Source organism: Hypanus sabinus, chromosome 7, assembly GCF_030144855.1.
Source record: "Hypanus sabinus isolate sHypSab1 chromosome 7, sHypSab1.hap1, whole genome shotgun sequence".
Taxonomy (NCBI): domain Eukaryota; kingdom Metazoa; phylum Chordata; class Chondrichthyes; order Myliobatiformes; family Dasyatidae; genus Hypanus; species Hypanus sabinus.
The window spans coordinates 86,997,242-87,013,420 of NC_082712.1; the positions used below are offsets into that span (position 1 = coordinate 86,997,242).

A 16,179-nucleotide genomic window follows, 5' to 3' on the forward strand; every position below is an offset into this window, starting at 1 on the left:
TTTAGAAAAGTAAGTAGTTTCGTGAACTACCTAAAGGACGACACTGTCAGTCTCGCTGGCGCCATCTTCCTCTCTAGGGGAAACAATTTCCTCTATTCCCTCCCTCCACCGCAATTGTTCTATTTTAAAGCCCTCTCCTCTGCTTTTTGACAACTCACTTAGGGGAACACTTTGCCGAGGAGTGTCAGCTTGCCACGATGGAGAGGCTTGTGATTTCCTGTGATCCCGAGAACAATGCAGTCTGGATCTTCACCATCTGGAGTTTTGCTCCTGGTAGGGTCACCCATGGTGGCAAGGTCCAGAGGGAGGGGGAGGAAGTGGGTGATTCTAGATAGAGAGTGATCCAACCAAGGCCTCAACGGTGACGCTGCCAGGAGATAACGAGACACAATGGCAGTGAAGACAGAGGAGGGTTGCAGCAGTGAAGGAATCCCAGTCATCTTGCATGCCATGTCAGTGGACCCTAATCCAGGATGGTCAGTATATAGAACAAGCTGCCAAAGGAAGGCAGGTCCAATAACAACATTTAAAAAGTCCATTTAGAACTGAGATGCGGAGAAAATACTTTAATCAGAGGGTGGTAAAACTGTGGAATTTGTTGCCATGAATGGCTGTGGAGGCCAAGTCATTGGGTGTATTTAAGACAGAGATAGATAGGTTCTTGATTAGCCAGGGAATCAAAGGGTGTGGGGTGAAGGCAGGGGAGTGGGGATGACTGGAAGAATTGGATCAGGCCATGATTGAATGGCCGAGTAGACTCAATGAGCCGAATGGCCTACTTCTGCTCCTATATCTTGTGGTCTCATGGTCAAAATGGCAGCAAAAAGATTTCAGAATGTGTTATGCAGATCTTTGGTGTCTGGTTCCTTATAACCATGTAACAATTACAGCATGGAAACAAGCCATCTCGGCCCTTCTAGTCCGTGCCAAATACTAACTCTCACCTAGTCCCACTGACCCGCACTCAGCCCATAACCCTCCATTCCTTTCCTGTCCATATACTTATCCAATTTTACTTTAAATGACAATGCCGAACCTGCCTCTACCACTTCTACTGGAAGCTCGTTCCACACAGCTACCACTCTCTGAGTAAAGAAATTCCCCCTCATGTTACCCTTAAACTTTTTGTGGATTTCAGGAAGGGTAAGGCAAAGGAACACATACCAATCCTCATAGAGGGATCAGAAGTGGAGAGAGTGAGCTGCTTCAAGTTCCTGGGTGTCAAGATCTCTGAGGATCTAACCTGATCCTAACATATTGAAGCAGATATAAAAAAGGCAAGACAGAAGCGATACTTTATTAGGAATGTGTAGAGATTTGATGTGTCCACAAATACACTCAAAAAGTTCTATAGTTGTACCGTGGAGAGCATTCTGACAGGCTGCATCACTGTCTGGTGTAGAGGAGCTCTGCACAGGACCAAAAGAAACTGCAGATGGTTGTAAATCTAGCCAGCTCTCTCAGGTACTAGCTTACAAAGTACCCAGGACATCTTCAGGGAGTGGTGTTTCCGAAAGGCAGCGTCCATTATTAAGGACCTCCAGCACCCAGGGTATGCTCTTCTCTCAGTTACCATCAGGTAGGAGGTACAGAAGCCTGAAGGCACACACTCAGTAATTCAGGTACAGCTTCTTCCCCTCTGCCATCCGATTCCTAAATGGATCTCACTTTAAAAAATATATAGTATTTCTGTTTTTGCACATATTAAAAAACCTATTCAATATACATAATGGATTATTTTGATTTTATTTATTATTATTATTTCTCTGCTAGAAAGTCAGATTAATACACTGACAGACTGAGATGGAGAATGATAATGAATACTGAAAAGTCTATTTAGAGTGGACATGGAGAGGATGTTTCCTCTAGTGGGAGAGTCCAGGATCAGAGAGCACTGCCTCAGAATACAAGAATGTCACTTTAGCAACAGAGATGAGGAGGAATTTCTTTAGCCAGAGGGTGGTAAATCTGTGGAATTCATTGCCACAGACGGTTGTGGAGGCCAAGTCATTGGGTATATTTAAAGCAGAGGTTGATAGGTTCTTGAGAGTAATGGTGTCAAAGGTTATGGGAAGAAGCCATTGAACGGAGTTGAAGGGAATAATAAATCAGCCATGAAGCAATGGTGGAGCAGACATGATGGGCCGAATGGCCTAATTCAGTTCCTATGCCTTATGGTCTAAAACGGGGTTCCCAATCTTCTTTACTCCAGGTTGGGAATCCCTGGTTTAAGATGTAAGAGGTTTCCGTGGAGCATACACACTTGTACTGATCAGACAATTGAAGGACTTGTTTCTGTGCAGTGAATGTATTGCAATATCTCCACTTGAGCTCTGCTCTGTTGTGCCATTCGCCAAGTTCATGGTCGATTACCATTATACTCCATCGCCTCTAAAATCCAAGATTCTATTCATAAACTCAGGAGATTCTGCAGATGCTGAAAATCCAGAACAATACACACGCACACACTCGCACAAAATACTGGAGGAACTCAGCAGGTCAGGCAACATTTATGGAAAAGAGTAAACATTCAATGTTTCGGGCCGTGACTTTAATGTATCTACTTTTGCCGTTATTTATTCTACCTTTATACAAACTGATACTTGAATTAGTACATCTAAATCTCTCCAAATACCCAAACATCCTACTTCCACTATTTAAACGGTACAGCTTAAAAAAAATTCTCATTTCAGTGAGTGACTAAAATAGCTTTCTTACCATGTTCTATTTCAACAATAATCTTTTAACCCATTTGTTTAACTTTGCAACTTCTTGGAAAACCAAGATTACTTCAGAACACCAACCCTTAATGAAATATGTAGGCAGCCATCGATCCCAGGGGAGCATGGGGTTTGTGCCTCTGGTGGACTGTGTCTTCTCAAGCCTGGGAGGGAAGATTTGAAGAACCGGCTGTTGCCCATGCAGCGGGTTTTCCCTCTCCACATCACTGATGTAGTGCAAGGGAAGGGCAAGCACCGATACAGCATGGCACCAGTGTCGTTACAGAGGTTGACAGAGTGAAGTTGTAAACAACATCAAACTGCTTTAGGGATCCCGGCTCCACATTTCTTCCTCGGGGTTTACTCCCAAAGCCTTTCCCATGGGTGGGTATGGCTGCAAGGCAGCGGAGATGTAAAATCAGAGTTTTCCTTCTCCTAGGCGGGCTGCCACCCAAGGCCGATGGGCCCTACCTGCCCGATTAATGAAATAAGATCGAGTAACCATTTCTGAACTACACAATGTTGTAAGCTAATCCAAAGCAACACACACAAAATGCTGGAGGAACTCGGCAGGTCAGGCAGCATCCATGGAAACGTCTTGGAAGGCCCTTGGAAACAAGGGCCTTCGTCGGGATTGGTTTTAGGCCTTCTCATTCTGGTGTCTTCCCCCTTCCTTCCCAATCCTGATGAGGGTCTCGGCCTGAAACGTCAACTGTTCATTCATTTCCATAGATGCTGCCTGACATTGCTTTAACAGTTGGTTCCTTATTTGATGATCTTTCTGAAATAAAAGTAAAAAAAGACAATATGCATCAATTTATTTTTAATGAAACCAGTTTCTAATTAGTTTTCCATCTATAACCATAATTGTTGATCTAGTTCAATAACCTAGACAATGTTAAGTCAATCATAAAATAAATTTACATGATCTTTTTAAAAACCTTTAAGAAATCGTTTAATTTGTATTTCTCATGACATTCAGCCCATCAGTCTCTGCCAGCTCACAAAGCAATACTAATTCCAACTCCCCCAAACACACACACAAATTTTATCATATAGCTTATTGTCCCCATCAATTTTACTACTCACCAACACTACACAGTAGCCAATTAACCAACCAACCTGAATGTCTTTGAGATGTGTGTAGAAACTGGAGAAACTCACTTGATCGTAGGAATGACATGCAAATTCTACACACACTGTCCCAGGGTTAGGCAGTGATCCTGAAAAGAGCTTATTAAATACAGATCGATGGATGAAAGTGATTGATGTTAAGGTGTGGTCCAATACATCAAAATTAAGTGAACTGAGCTTTGAACGCCGGTGGGAAAAGACAAAGGTTCTTGGGGAGAAACAAATACTTCCGGGAAAATAAAACCACAGAAAATAAAGTAAGGGTTTAACCAATCACCTATTAGCCCATCCATCATTGAACCTAAACAATATTATAAGTCATGTTTAATCTTGACCAACTCCAATATGGAAGGTCCCAAGCTCGGCTGTGAGAGGGGAAGGGCTGGGCATGGGGCTAGTGACCCCATCCCATAAAAACCCAACAGAACATCCAAAGACCTCATCCCTGGGAGAGAAAGGATCTTCAAAGATGGGTACAACTTGAAAGACCGGCTCAGGACAGAAGACTCAGTGGCAAGTTGCTGTCAACGGCCTATGCCCCAGTCAGGACAATAGGTTTAAGTAAGTTAATCTTGACCAGATACCAACCAAGAGGGGTTCCCTGGCTCACATTTCACCTCATAAGGAGGGAATCAGGAATACATCCTTCTTGATCTGTGATGCTATCATCTCCAGTACGTGGACCGTAATATCAGGTTTACTAATCCACTTTGCCAGTGAAATAGAACCTGAACTGAAAACAACTCCGAGTGCTGGTAGAAAATGAGTTTTCCCCTAAGGATATCAATCTTTGATCTTGATAATCATTTCTGATTTGCAAACTGTCAATGTAAATATTGTTGATGGGATCTGTACGAGCCAGCAATCGTTAAACCCAAGTGCCAATGCCAGCCCACAACTTTCACCATCTGGGACAGATCCCCAAACAATGCACCCGGGCTGTTCTATAGAGATTGCAATATAGTGATTCCTTGATTTACAAATTCTCACTATGACGCCACGACTCTTTGGTCTTCTATTTAAGAAAATTGCCTTTTACTATAAACAATGCACTGCTCTCTGTACGCAAGAATCCACTGGGGCAAAATGCCTGTTGCACATTTTGCCATCTCAATTTACAAAGTTTTGCTTAAAGCATTTTTCCAGGAACATGCCCTTCTGTAAATAGAGAAAAGGCAACTGGAGAAATTACAGGTAAGAACACAACCAGTCGGGCATGTCACACAACCATAAAAACATGGGGATGAAATAAGATGACCTCAGATTCAGAGGAGTCCTCATTGTAGATCTCAATTGAAAACAGGGTTCCAGCTGACAAGCAGCAAGACCCCAAATGTCTCACAGTTGGGAGCACAAACATAATTTGAGCATTGGTTACAAGCTTGACTTTTCACTTCCTTCTGTCTTGGGCCATTATTCAGCTAATACCTGGAATGATATCACAGAGGAAACAAGAGTAAGTTACGGTATTCAAATCCATTATCAATTAGACAGAGGGAATGGCTAGGCTATGCACTAACGATCAATAATCAAGATAGAAGAAAACAGCATGAGGTCATTCAACCCCTGATACTCAACATCAGTAAGACCAAAGAAATGACTGTGGACTTCAGAAAGGGTAAGACGAGGGAACACACAGCAGTTGTCAGCGGGATCAGAAGTGGAAAGGGTGAGAAACTTCAAGTCCCTGGGTGTCAATATCTCTGAGAAACTATCCTGGGCCCAACATATCGATGCAGCTATAAAGAAGGCAAATAGCGGCTATATTTCATTAGGAGTTTGAGGCGATTTGATCTGTCGTGGGGGAGGTAGGGGGTACTGCACAGGATTGAAGTAAGCTGCAGAGAGTTGTAAAATGAGTCAGCTACATCAGGGACGCTAGCTCCGTAGTATCCATCTTTAAGGGCTGGTGCCTCAGAAAGACAACATCCATCATTAAGGGCACCCACTACCCAGGATGTGCCTTGTTCATATTGCTACCATCAGGGAGGAGGTACAAGAGCCTGAAGGCATACACTCAGCTTCTTCAGGAACAATTTCTTCCCCTCTGCCATCCGATTTCTGAATGGACATTGAACCCATGAACACTACTTCACCACTTTTTAAATTTCTATTTTTACCCTACTTATTTAACTATTTAACAATTATATATTCTTACTGTAATTCACATACTTTTCTATGTATAATGTATTGCATTGTATTACTGCCGGAAAGACAGCAAGTTTCACTACATATTCCTGTGATATTAAACCTGATTCTGATTTTGTGACTAATGTACTAACTTTGGAATATGGGAGGAAACTGGAGCATCTGGAGGAAACCCACACAGTCACAGAGAGAACTTACAAACCTCTGATAGACAGTGGCAGGAATTGGATCGGGGCCGCTGGAGCTGCAATTGCATTACACTATACACTATGTAACTATGACGATCCACCTACGACATCACTTTCCTGCATTAACACCATATTCTTTGAATCTTTTCATCTGTCAGTATGTATTTACTTCTGTCTTGAATACAGTAACCAAGATCCCACAAACCCCCTCTTGGACAGCGAATTCCAAGTTTTGCCACCCTCAGTGAATTTATCTTCATCTCAGTGATTAATGGCTGAATAATTATTTTGATTGTGGCTCATGGTTTTGGACACCCCAGGCATGGGAACATCATTCCTGTATGTACCCTATACAGTAACTGGAAAAGGAAATGGGGACCTCCAAAATCTTGCATCATTAAGATGTTGGGCAGAGCATCTCTACAAACCCACATAGAGATGTAATTTGACCCTCACTGACTTGACCTTGACGGGGCTGTTCTGGTGGAGGCTCACTCTGGCCCACCTTGGACAGGATTGGAGACTTGTGTTGGTTTAACTGGGCAAAAAACAAATATACAAATTAGGAATGCAAGATATTCTACAGATGCCGAAAATCTTAAGCAACTGAAGGAACGCAGTAGGTCAGGCAGCATCTATGGAGGGGACTGAACAGCTGACATTTTGGTCTGAGATCTTTCACCAGGACTCAAATTGTATAAAAATGAGGAGGAGGAGGAATGGACAACTCAGCTACACCACTATTTGACAACACTGCATTCCCACTTCTTCTCAGTGACTATAGCTTATCAACTTCTCCTATCAAACCTCTGCTTCCACCCACCCCCCTCGGAAAAGGGTACACCAAAGACTCTCAATCTTCTGGGAGATAATTGTGCTGTATTTCTGTCTTTAATGGGCGACCACTTATCTTAAGAACAGTGATCCCTACTTCCAAGTTCTCCCACAAAAGGAGAACCTGGAAAAGAAACACTCCTTCCACATCCATCCTGTTCAGGCCACTTTGGATCCCGTATGTTTGTCCTTCTCAATTCTAGTCAGTGGGGACAAAATGTAAGTTAGCCAGCCTTCCATTCATAAGTTAACCCCCTCTCCCAGGGATCTGAGCCACAAAGGACCTGTCCAGTTCCAGGCTGTATCTGAATAGCAGAGAAATTACTGAATGCAAGGAGTTTAGTCGGCCTATTGAATCTATATAGGTTTTATGTTAGAACAATGGGACTTCCTATGCTCATCTCAAGAAGCAGAGATTACATGACCGAGAGGGCATAAGTTTAAAGTGATTGGAGGAAACTACAGGGGGATGTCAGAGATAAGTTTTTATTTACACAGACAGTGGTAAGTAAATGGAAAACACTGTTAGGAGTGGTGACAAAGACGAGTACATTAGTTACATGTCAGAGACTCAGGTACATGGATGAAAGAAAACTGGAGGGTTATGTAGGAGGGAAGGTTTGTATTGATTTTGGAGTAGATTAAATGGTCGGCATAACCTCATGGGCTGAAGGGCCTGTACTGTTCTGTGTTCTACACAGGTTTAGTATCCTATCTGTAAGGTGCCAGCTGGATAAGATTCTGAAGATTTTATTAAGATAAAATTCTATTTGTCATATGTACATCAAAACAGACAGTGAAATTTGTTGTTTATGTGAATGCCCAACAGTCTGAGAATTGTGCTGGAGATGGGCCCCAAATGTCGCCACAGCATGACCACAACTGACTAACCCTAACCCCACACCTTTGGATACGGAAGGAAACCGGAGAACCTGGAAGAAACCCATGCAGTCATGGGAAGAATGTAACTCCTTACAGACAGTGGCAGGAACTGAACACCTAGAGTGATGGCTGGCGCCGTAAAGTGCTACGCCAACCACCCTAAAGGTGCGGCCCCTCCACAGTACTGGCTAGAATTTGGGAGGGGACAGCAGGGCAAAGTACTCAATGCCAGCACAATAGATTAAACCAGGAGTACTCACTCACTGCTTTTTTGAAGACTGTATCTTGGCACCTATGGAACCTTTGAAGGTTGACCTCAAATCGTCCAGAGCTGCTTTTGATGATAAGTTTTGCACAAACAGGGAGTCACAGGGAGCTGAAACGAGAGAAAAACAAGTCAGTGATGAATTCAATTAAACTGCTCTGGCTCTCAGTTAAGCTCAGGTACACATGCCTCACTACAGTGCACAGCAGCATTATGATTTTTAATGTGAGGGGGACAAGCAGTGATAGTTAACTGAGTAATGTCCAACTTTTTGCTCATATGTTAACCTACCTCTTCCAGGGACCTGAGCCACGAAGGGCAGCCAGCTACAGGCTGCATCTGGAAGTGGAACGGCTGGTGGACTGGTGGGTAACCCCAGTCTGAAAGTGGAGAAGATCAAGGAAATGATTGTGGACATTAGGAGGCTACAGATGAGCACCCCCCCCCCACCCCCCAGCACATACATGGCTCCTCTGTAGAGAATTAAGTGCACCAGGTCCCTGGGAGTTCACATCATGGATGACCTCACCTGGTCCCTCAATATCACCTCCCAGAACAAGAAGGCACAGCAACGCCTCCATTTCCTGAAGAGATTGAGGCAAACAAGGCCTCTTCACCCCTCCCCCCTTTTACATGAGCGTCCTGATAAGCTGCATCTCCATCTGGTATGGGAGCAGCCGAGCATCAGACTGGGAAGTCCCTACAAAGGACTGTGAGAATGCCCGAGAGGATGATCCCCTACCACCTATTGGGGATATTATCGGGAGTGCTGCTTATGCAGGGCCCTTAGTGTTATCAAGGATCCCACCCATCCATCCAGCATCCTCTTCGACTTTCTACCACCAGACAGGAGACTCAGATGGAGAAAGATAAAAATGGTCAGGATGGGAAACAGCTTCTTCCCTCAGGTCATTGGGCTTCTGAACTTCCAGCTGCATTGCATTTGAAGTGTTAATGGATAATCTGTACTGTATCCTATAATATTTAATTTATGCACTTTACTTTGTTTATACATAATTCATTTGTAGATTTAATCCTTACATTCCCAAGTTATAGTGTGTTATATGTACTACAGTGCTTTATGTGTGTGGGTGCAGTATTTGCTCACAGGGTGTGTGTGAAGCGTCTAGTGCAGTAGTGCTTGTAATTAGTGCATGTTGCACGCTGTAGGCCGCATAATGCTCTCTGCTTGCAGCTATTGCCTCTGGCTAGCCTTCTCTACAGTGGGTGAAAAGAGGAGCCAAGTGTGTAAGCCTCCTCCAGCCGGTACAGAGCCTCTCCACCACCAAGACTCCTGCAGTGCCTCCTCGGGGCCACATGAGGTACCTTACAGGCTCAGGCTAAACTACAGGGGATCTCAGAGCAGCACTGGGCCCCAGAGATGTGGCGTGCAGGCCCACCACTGTGTGGTCACGCCCTGGTGCCTGTCAACCACTGTCCCGGCTATGGGTAAAAAGCCCCACTGCCTTGTGGTAAGTTTGTTGAGACAAGGCTAAGGGAGCACACCCTGACAGAAAAGCAATGCGCTGGTGGCGCGCAATAGGCGGGCCTTAACAGACCAAGGACCCAGCAGCTTCCTGCAGCCAAGACATGGGACCAGTTGTCCTGGGTTCACCCTTGCCACCGGGATTTACCTCATCATGGTGAAGATAGTGCTACTGGGGATGGCGCACCCCCTGTGGCACTTTAATATCTTCCATGTGCAGGTCTCCACCTCTGACCATGGTGAACAATACAATACCTGGACCTTACATAGGGTTGAAGTCTGACGGTGATGGGGCGTCTGGCAATGGGAGCAGGTACGAATGGACTGGGAGCTCCTAGTCAGAACCCTGCACAGTAGCGGTACAGGGCATTTGGTCGCTAGCAACTGGGACTGAGTGGCATCTGTTTTCAGCAGGCCCCTGTGCGACTGAACAACCCTAATTAGGGACCGCACTGCTCACCCCAGCTGGGGAAGGGCCTAGAAAAGGTGGCCTAAAAATTGCCCATTCAGTCACTCACCTGGATAGGTTACCGTGCCTATCGGGCTATTCCACTACTGCGGTCGAAATAAGAAACAATACAAACTAAAACTGGCAACATGGAATGTAAGGACTCTCCTGGACTCGTATGGCATCTCTGACAGACCTCACTGGAGAACAGCCTTGATCGCTGCTGAGCTGAGGCGCTACAACATCGACGTTGCTGCCCTGAGTGAGACCAGGCTCCTGGATGGAGGCTCTTTACCACAGGAAGGGATGGGGTACACCTTCTTCTGGAAAGGTTTCCCCCCAGGTGGACAACATCTCCATGGAGTAGGATTGGCCATCAAGAACACCTTTCTTCCAAGTCTCACAGAAACACCTGTTGGCATTAGTGAAAGACCAATGACCCTCCGTATCCCCCTGGCAAAGAAACGTTATGCCACGCTTCTCAGTGCCTATGCACCAACTTTGCCATCTGAGAATGAGGCCAAGGAATGCTTTTATCAAACATTGGATGAAGCTTATTGCCGGATCCCCATGAATGATAAGATCCTTTTGCTTGGGGACTTCAACGCTAGGGTGGGACAGAACAACAGGATATGGAGTGGAGTGCTAGGTAGGCATGGTATTGGCAAGGTCAATGCAAATGGCATGAGGAGACTTACTCTTTGCTCTGAGCATAACCTTACCATAACCAACACCATCTCCAGCAGAAGGCAAAATATAAGACCTCGTGGATGCACCCTCACTCTAAACATTGGCACATGATGGACTTCATCATTGTGAGACATAGTGACATCAAGGATGCTCTCATCATCCGTGCCATGAGAGGTGCAGAGTGCTGGACTGACCATCGTACGATTGTGGCCAAGCTTCATATGAAAGCGCGTCCCCCTTGCAGCTGCAAAAACCCAATAAAAAGTGGCTAAATTGCAACTGCCTGAGAAACACAGAAGCAAGAAGTGAGTTTCAATGCATCCTAGCTGAGAAACTAAGGGAGCTGGAACCTTGTCTGAGTTCAGAAAATACCAGGAACAACCGTGGACCAATATCAGCTCTGCGCTCTATGAGGCAGCAGCCCGATCCATTGGCCATAAGAGCAGAAACCACCAAGACTGGTTTGACGGTAACTCAGACATCATCCACATCTTGCTTAAGGACATGCAGAAAGCACACCGGGCAACTTTAGATAACACATCATCCATCAGTATCAGGCAGAACTGGCAGGCAGCTCGGAGGAAAGTGCAAAAGGCAATACGGGCCATACAAAATGAGTGATGAACTGAAAAGGCACATGAAATCCAGTCCTTTGCTGATAGTAATGACATGTATAATTTTTACAATGCTGTCAAAACCATCTATGGCCCCATAAATCAATGCGTTACTCCCCTGAAAACAGCAGATGGTCAAACACTTCTGAAGAATCAGAATACCATTTTGCTGAGGTGGGCTGAGCATTTTAACATTCTGCTTAATCAGTATTCTGACACAGACCCCACCATCCTGGGCGAACTGCCTGAACTTACTCCTATCCATGACGTCAGTCTACCACCAACCTTCCAGGAGGTTCTATTTACTGTCCATTCCCTTAAGAACAAGTCCCCTGTACTGACAATATCCCTGCCGAGTTACTGAAGAACGGAGGGTACATGTGTATGCGCACCGTCTACCAATACATCACCAAGGCCTGGACTGACGAGAACATCCCATAGCAATGGAGAAATGCAAACATTATTGTCATTTATAAGAATAAGGGTGACAATGCCATCTGCGGCAATAGTAGGGGCATATCACCCCTTTCTATTGCTGGAAAGGTCCTGGCTAAGGTGATGCTTCAGAGGCTCATCAGCAACATCACCGAGTCGATGCTGCCTGAATCGCAGTGTGGATTTAGGAAGAACAGGAGCACGATCGACATGATCTTCACAGCCCGGCAGCTTCAGGAAAAGAGCAGGGAGCAACATCAGGACCTGTTTATGGCCTTTGTTGACCTCTCCAAAGCATTTGATACTGTGCAAAAGAGAGCTTTTATGGGATGTACTCCTCAGGTTTGGCTGTCCCAATAAATTTGGTAACATCCTCCACCAGTTCCATGATGGGATGACTACTCGGGTGACTATAGGAGGACAAGAGTCCGAGCCCTTCCTTATACGCACAGGGGTGAGGCAGGGGTGTGTGCTAGCACCAGTGCTCTTTAACATCTTCCTCCTGTGTGTTACCAAGCTTCTCCACAAGAAGATTGAGGATAGCAGCGGTGCGGCAGATTAGATGGCAACCTCTTTGACATCAGGAGGCTCCACTCTGTTCTGTTCCCCCTAAATGTACGCTCACGTCAACCAGAAGTTTAGCCTTCCTACTACCGCTAAATGGCGAGGATTGTGCAGGGCAGCCCACAAGTATCGTCATGCTTCCAGTGTCAAAATAATGCGTCCACAATTTACTAACCCTAACTCATACGTGTTTGGGAGGAAACCAGAACAGCCGGAAGAAATGCTTGCAGTTATGGGGACAATGTACAAACTCCTTACAGACAGTGGCAAGAATAGAAATCCGATCTTACGGCTGGTATTGTAGCAATCACAGTGGCTCCACAATAACTAGTAAGCACAAAGCAGTGCAGACAGCTTAAATCACATTCAATGAGCAAACATGAAGCCTACTGTACATATGCAGCAAATCTGCCCTGCATTTTTTGCCCTTTTTCGTCTTACCAGGGAGTCTCCTTTCTAAGCTTCCTTCCTTCTTTGCCTCGGTGATTTTCTTTCCTTGTTTCTTTTCCTTTGCCCCTTGAATGAGACTCTTTTCTGGCTTCTCTTTTTTTGCCTCCAGAGAGTCGACTTGAATCACCTGCCCCTGAACCCCTTTTTTCTTGAACCGTTTCAGGGCTGCCTTGGCTTGCTTGGCTGTCTTGTATTCTATATAAGCAACTCTGTAAATTAAACATTAAATGTCATAAGAGAAACAGAGACAAGGTAATAGTCAGTTAGAAGTCCATGACTCCTTCATATTTGTGCTTTCAAGACCATAAGACATACGGGCAGATTAGGCCATTCGACCCTCCTAGACGACTCTGCCATTCCATCATGGCTGATTTATTTTCCCTCTCAACCCATTCTCCTACCTCCTCCCTGTAACCTTTGATGACCTTACTAATCAAGAACCAACCAACCTTCACTCTAATATACCCAATGTCTTGGCCTCCACAACCATCTGTGATAATGAGTTCCACAGATTCAAATTCAGTGGCGGGACACCGCAGAATAAAGCAGAGATTGAAGGCTATTTGGTTTTGTGTGTTTACGCCAGCTCTTATTAAATATTTCTAATCTTAATCAATTTTTTTAATTGAATACAGCACAGCCATGCTGCCCAGCATTCGCTCAATTTAATCTCAGACTAATCACGAAACAATTTACAATGACCAACTAGCCAACCAACCAGCATACCTTTGTGTTGGCACGTGGCCAAGTGGTTAAGGCGTTGGTCTAGTGACCTGAAGGTCACCAGTTCGAGCCTCAGCTGAGACAGCGTGTTGTGTCCTTGAGCAAGGCACTTAACTACACATTGCTCTGCGACGACTCTGGTGCTAAGCTGTTTTGGCCTAGTGCCCTTCCCTTGGACAACATCGGTGGCATGGAGAAGGGAGACTTGCAGCATGGGCAAATGCAATCGATGGACAGCCGAAGAGACATCTTTGGGCTGTGGGAGGAAACTAGACCACGCGGAGGAAATTCATACAATCGCGGAGAGAATGTACAAACTCCTTGTGCTGTAAAGCATCGTGCTAACTACTGTACTACCATGCCACCCCTGGTGGAAGAATGGGGTTGAGAGTAATAAATCAGCCATGGTGGAATTGCAGAGCAGACTCTATGGTCTGAATGGCCTAATTTTGCTTTTATCTCTTATAGTCTATGTCTTCAGTTGCCTCGTTATAAGTAGTACTGGAATTCCTTCTCTAAATCTCTAGTCCCTTTTTTTATTAAATAAAAAGATGCTGCTTAAAAATCTACCTCTGAGGCAAACCTTCTGTTATTACATCATGTGGCTCAGGGTGTAATACTCTTGTAAGGCAGCAGGGATGTTTTACTCTGCTGGAGTGCTGTATCAGTACTGTGCTTACAATTTACTTACCCGTGTGCTGGGCAGTCACTTTCATCAGAGATTCGGATATCCTTAGCATCAGTAAACAGAGACTTCAGATACGTCTTACTCAATGGACGAGGTAGGTTATTCACCATAAGAATCTTCTTTTTCTCTGAAGAAAAAACATCGTGATAGTTTCTGCATTCTGGAGGCTGCATTTTAAAATAGAATCTATAACTCCCCATCCATCTACAACACAATTTATTAAAAATGTTAAAAACACAAGATGGGTGAGACCGACTGAGAAGTTATAGTGATTTCAACAATATTGTAAAATTGTAGAGACTGAATGCCTGAAGCATACACAAAATGCAGGAAATTCCTGGCAGGTCAGACAGCACCAGTAGAGAAATACAGTCAATTCTTCGAGTTGACGAGCAGCATAAAAACTGCTGTAATTAACACGAAACGTTGATTCTCCAGAAGTTGGCTCCTTTACTGAGTACATGACCCACACACCCCACACCCCTCTTACTCTGGATTTACATTCTAGGAAAGTGACCCATTTCATGATTTTCCATAACAGGAAGCGGAGTCACCTGCCTACATGCTAGTTGAGAAAAATAAGGTGGATGTACCTTTTTACCTCTACCCCCCGATAAATTCTTTGACAGCAAATTGTATTCCACATTTTGGGGTAGTGATTCATGAATTCTGAGGGGAGATCTGACAGAGATTTATAAAATTATGAGAGGTATAGACAGAGTAGACAGCGAGTACCTGCTTCCCAGGGTAGAAATGTCTAATACCAGAGGGCATGCGTTGAAGGTGAGTGGGGTAGGTTCAAAGGGATGTGAGGATTAAGATTAATCACTCTGAGAGGGGTGGATGCCTGGAATGTGCTGCCTGGTATGCTGGTAGAGGCAAATCCATTCAAAGCATTTACATAAACACATGAACGAGGAAGATGGAGGGAAATGGACATTGCGTTAGGTAGGAGGGATTGGATTTTTGGATTATTAAAAAATTTACTTTTTAGCTGGTTCACCACAACTTTGTGGGCGAAGGGCCAGTTCCCATACTGTACTGTTCTGTGTTTTCTGTTTAAATAAAGTTCCTAAGGTGCTTTTCAGTAACACCTAAACTCATGGAATGCACTCCCAAACAGAATAAGTTAAAACAGAAACCTTTTAATCAAAAGGAGGTGGCTGTAGCGATGGGCTGAATGGGTTATTCTCGGAACTGCACAGTTAATCACAGGCGTACCTTTGCTCCTTTGATGCACGGATTGCAACTGGATTAGATTTCCCTTGCATTCAATTTCACTTTTACTTAGGGCACCATCTGCTGCTTCTGTTGTTTTGAATGCAATTAAGGCAAACCTGACCAAAACAAAAGCAAATTTGTTGTTAGGATTTTATGTTCAAGTTATTCAAGTTCAAGGTTAACTGTCGACCATCAATACCCATGAATACAGCCGAATGAAACAGTGTTGCTCTGGGTCCAAGGTGCAAAACACTGCTTCTACCTTTTTATCCAAAGGGCGCTATTGTCTTTCAAAAAGTATTTTTTTATGATCACAAGATACTGCTGGACAGTAAGGACTTAAAAGTACAGCAGGTCTACCCCATCAGTGAGTTGCTTGTTGTCGAGGAAAGTGAAGGAGCTGGGCTCGGGCTGCTGCCTGCGCCAGTGAGGCATCAGAGGAGTCGTCGTCGTGCAGTCTAACAGCCAGTGATGGTCGGTCACTTTTCTTGTGATTGCAAGACCTTGTTGGACAATGTTAATGTGGAATGTCACAAGTCTGATTCAATAATTTATTGGCAGCTGGCGGGGGAGCTGTGTGACCTCGGTTGTAGCAAGGACTTAGGCCTCAAGCCGTGGTGTTGCCTGTTTACAGCTGCCCAGGAGAGAGGTGTCGGAGACAGTGTGCAAAACCGGAAGTGCTGTGGTGT

General features: G+C 44.6%; 1 protein-coding gene across 8 annotated transcripts in view; it reads right to left on the bottom strand.

Annotated features, from left to right (window-relative positions):
- Positions 1-3,523: 3,523 nt before the first annotated feature.
- Positions 3,524-16,179, bottom strand: part of LOC132396942 (nucleolar protein dao-5-like) — a 130,210-nt gene continuing 117,554 nt past the window's right edge. For 7 of the 8 annotated variants that reach the window (XM_059975075.1, XM_059975080.1, XM_059975079.1 and 4 more), the window contains 5 exons: positions 15,491-15,606; positions 14,273-14,396; positions 12,850-13,067; positions 8,171-8,282; positions 3,524-5,282 (listed from right to left, as the gene is read on the bottom strand). In XM_059975075.1, the coding sequence (XP_059831058.1) occupies positions 5,276-5,282; positions 8,171-8,282; positions 12,850-13,067; positions 14,273-14,396; positions 15,491-15,606 (577 nt within the window). In that variant the 3' untranslated portion in view covers positions 3,524-5,275. Of the gene's footprint in view, positions 5,283-8,166; positions 8,283-12,849; positions 13,068-14,272; positions 14,397-15,490; positions 15,607-16,179 lie in introns of all 8 variants that reach the window. The other variant, XM_059975074.1, reaches the window with a different exon arrangement.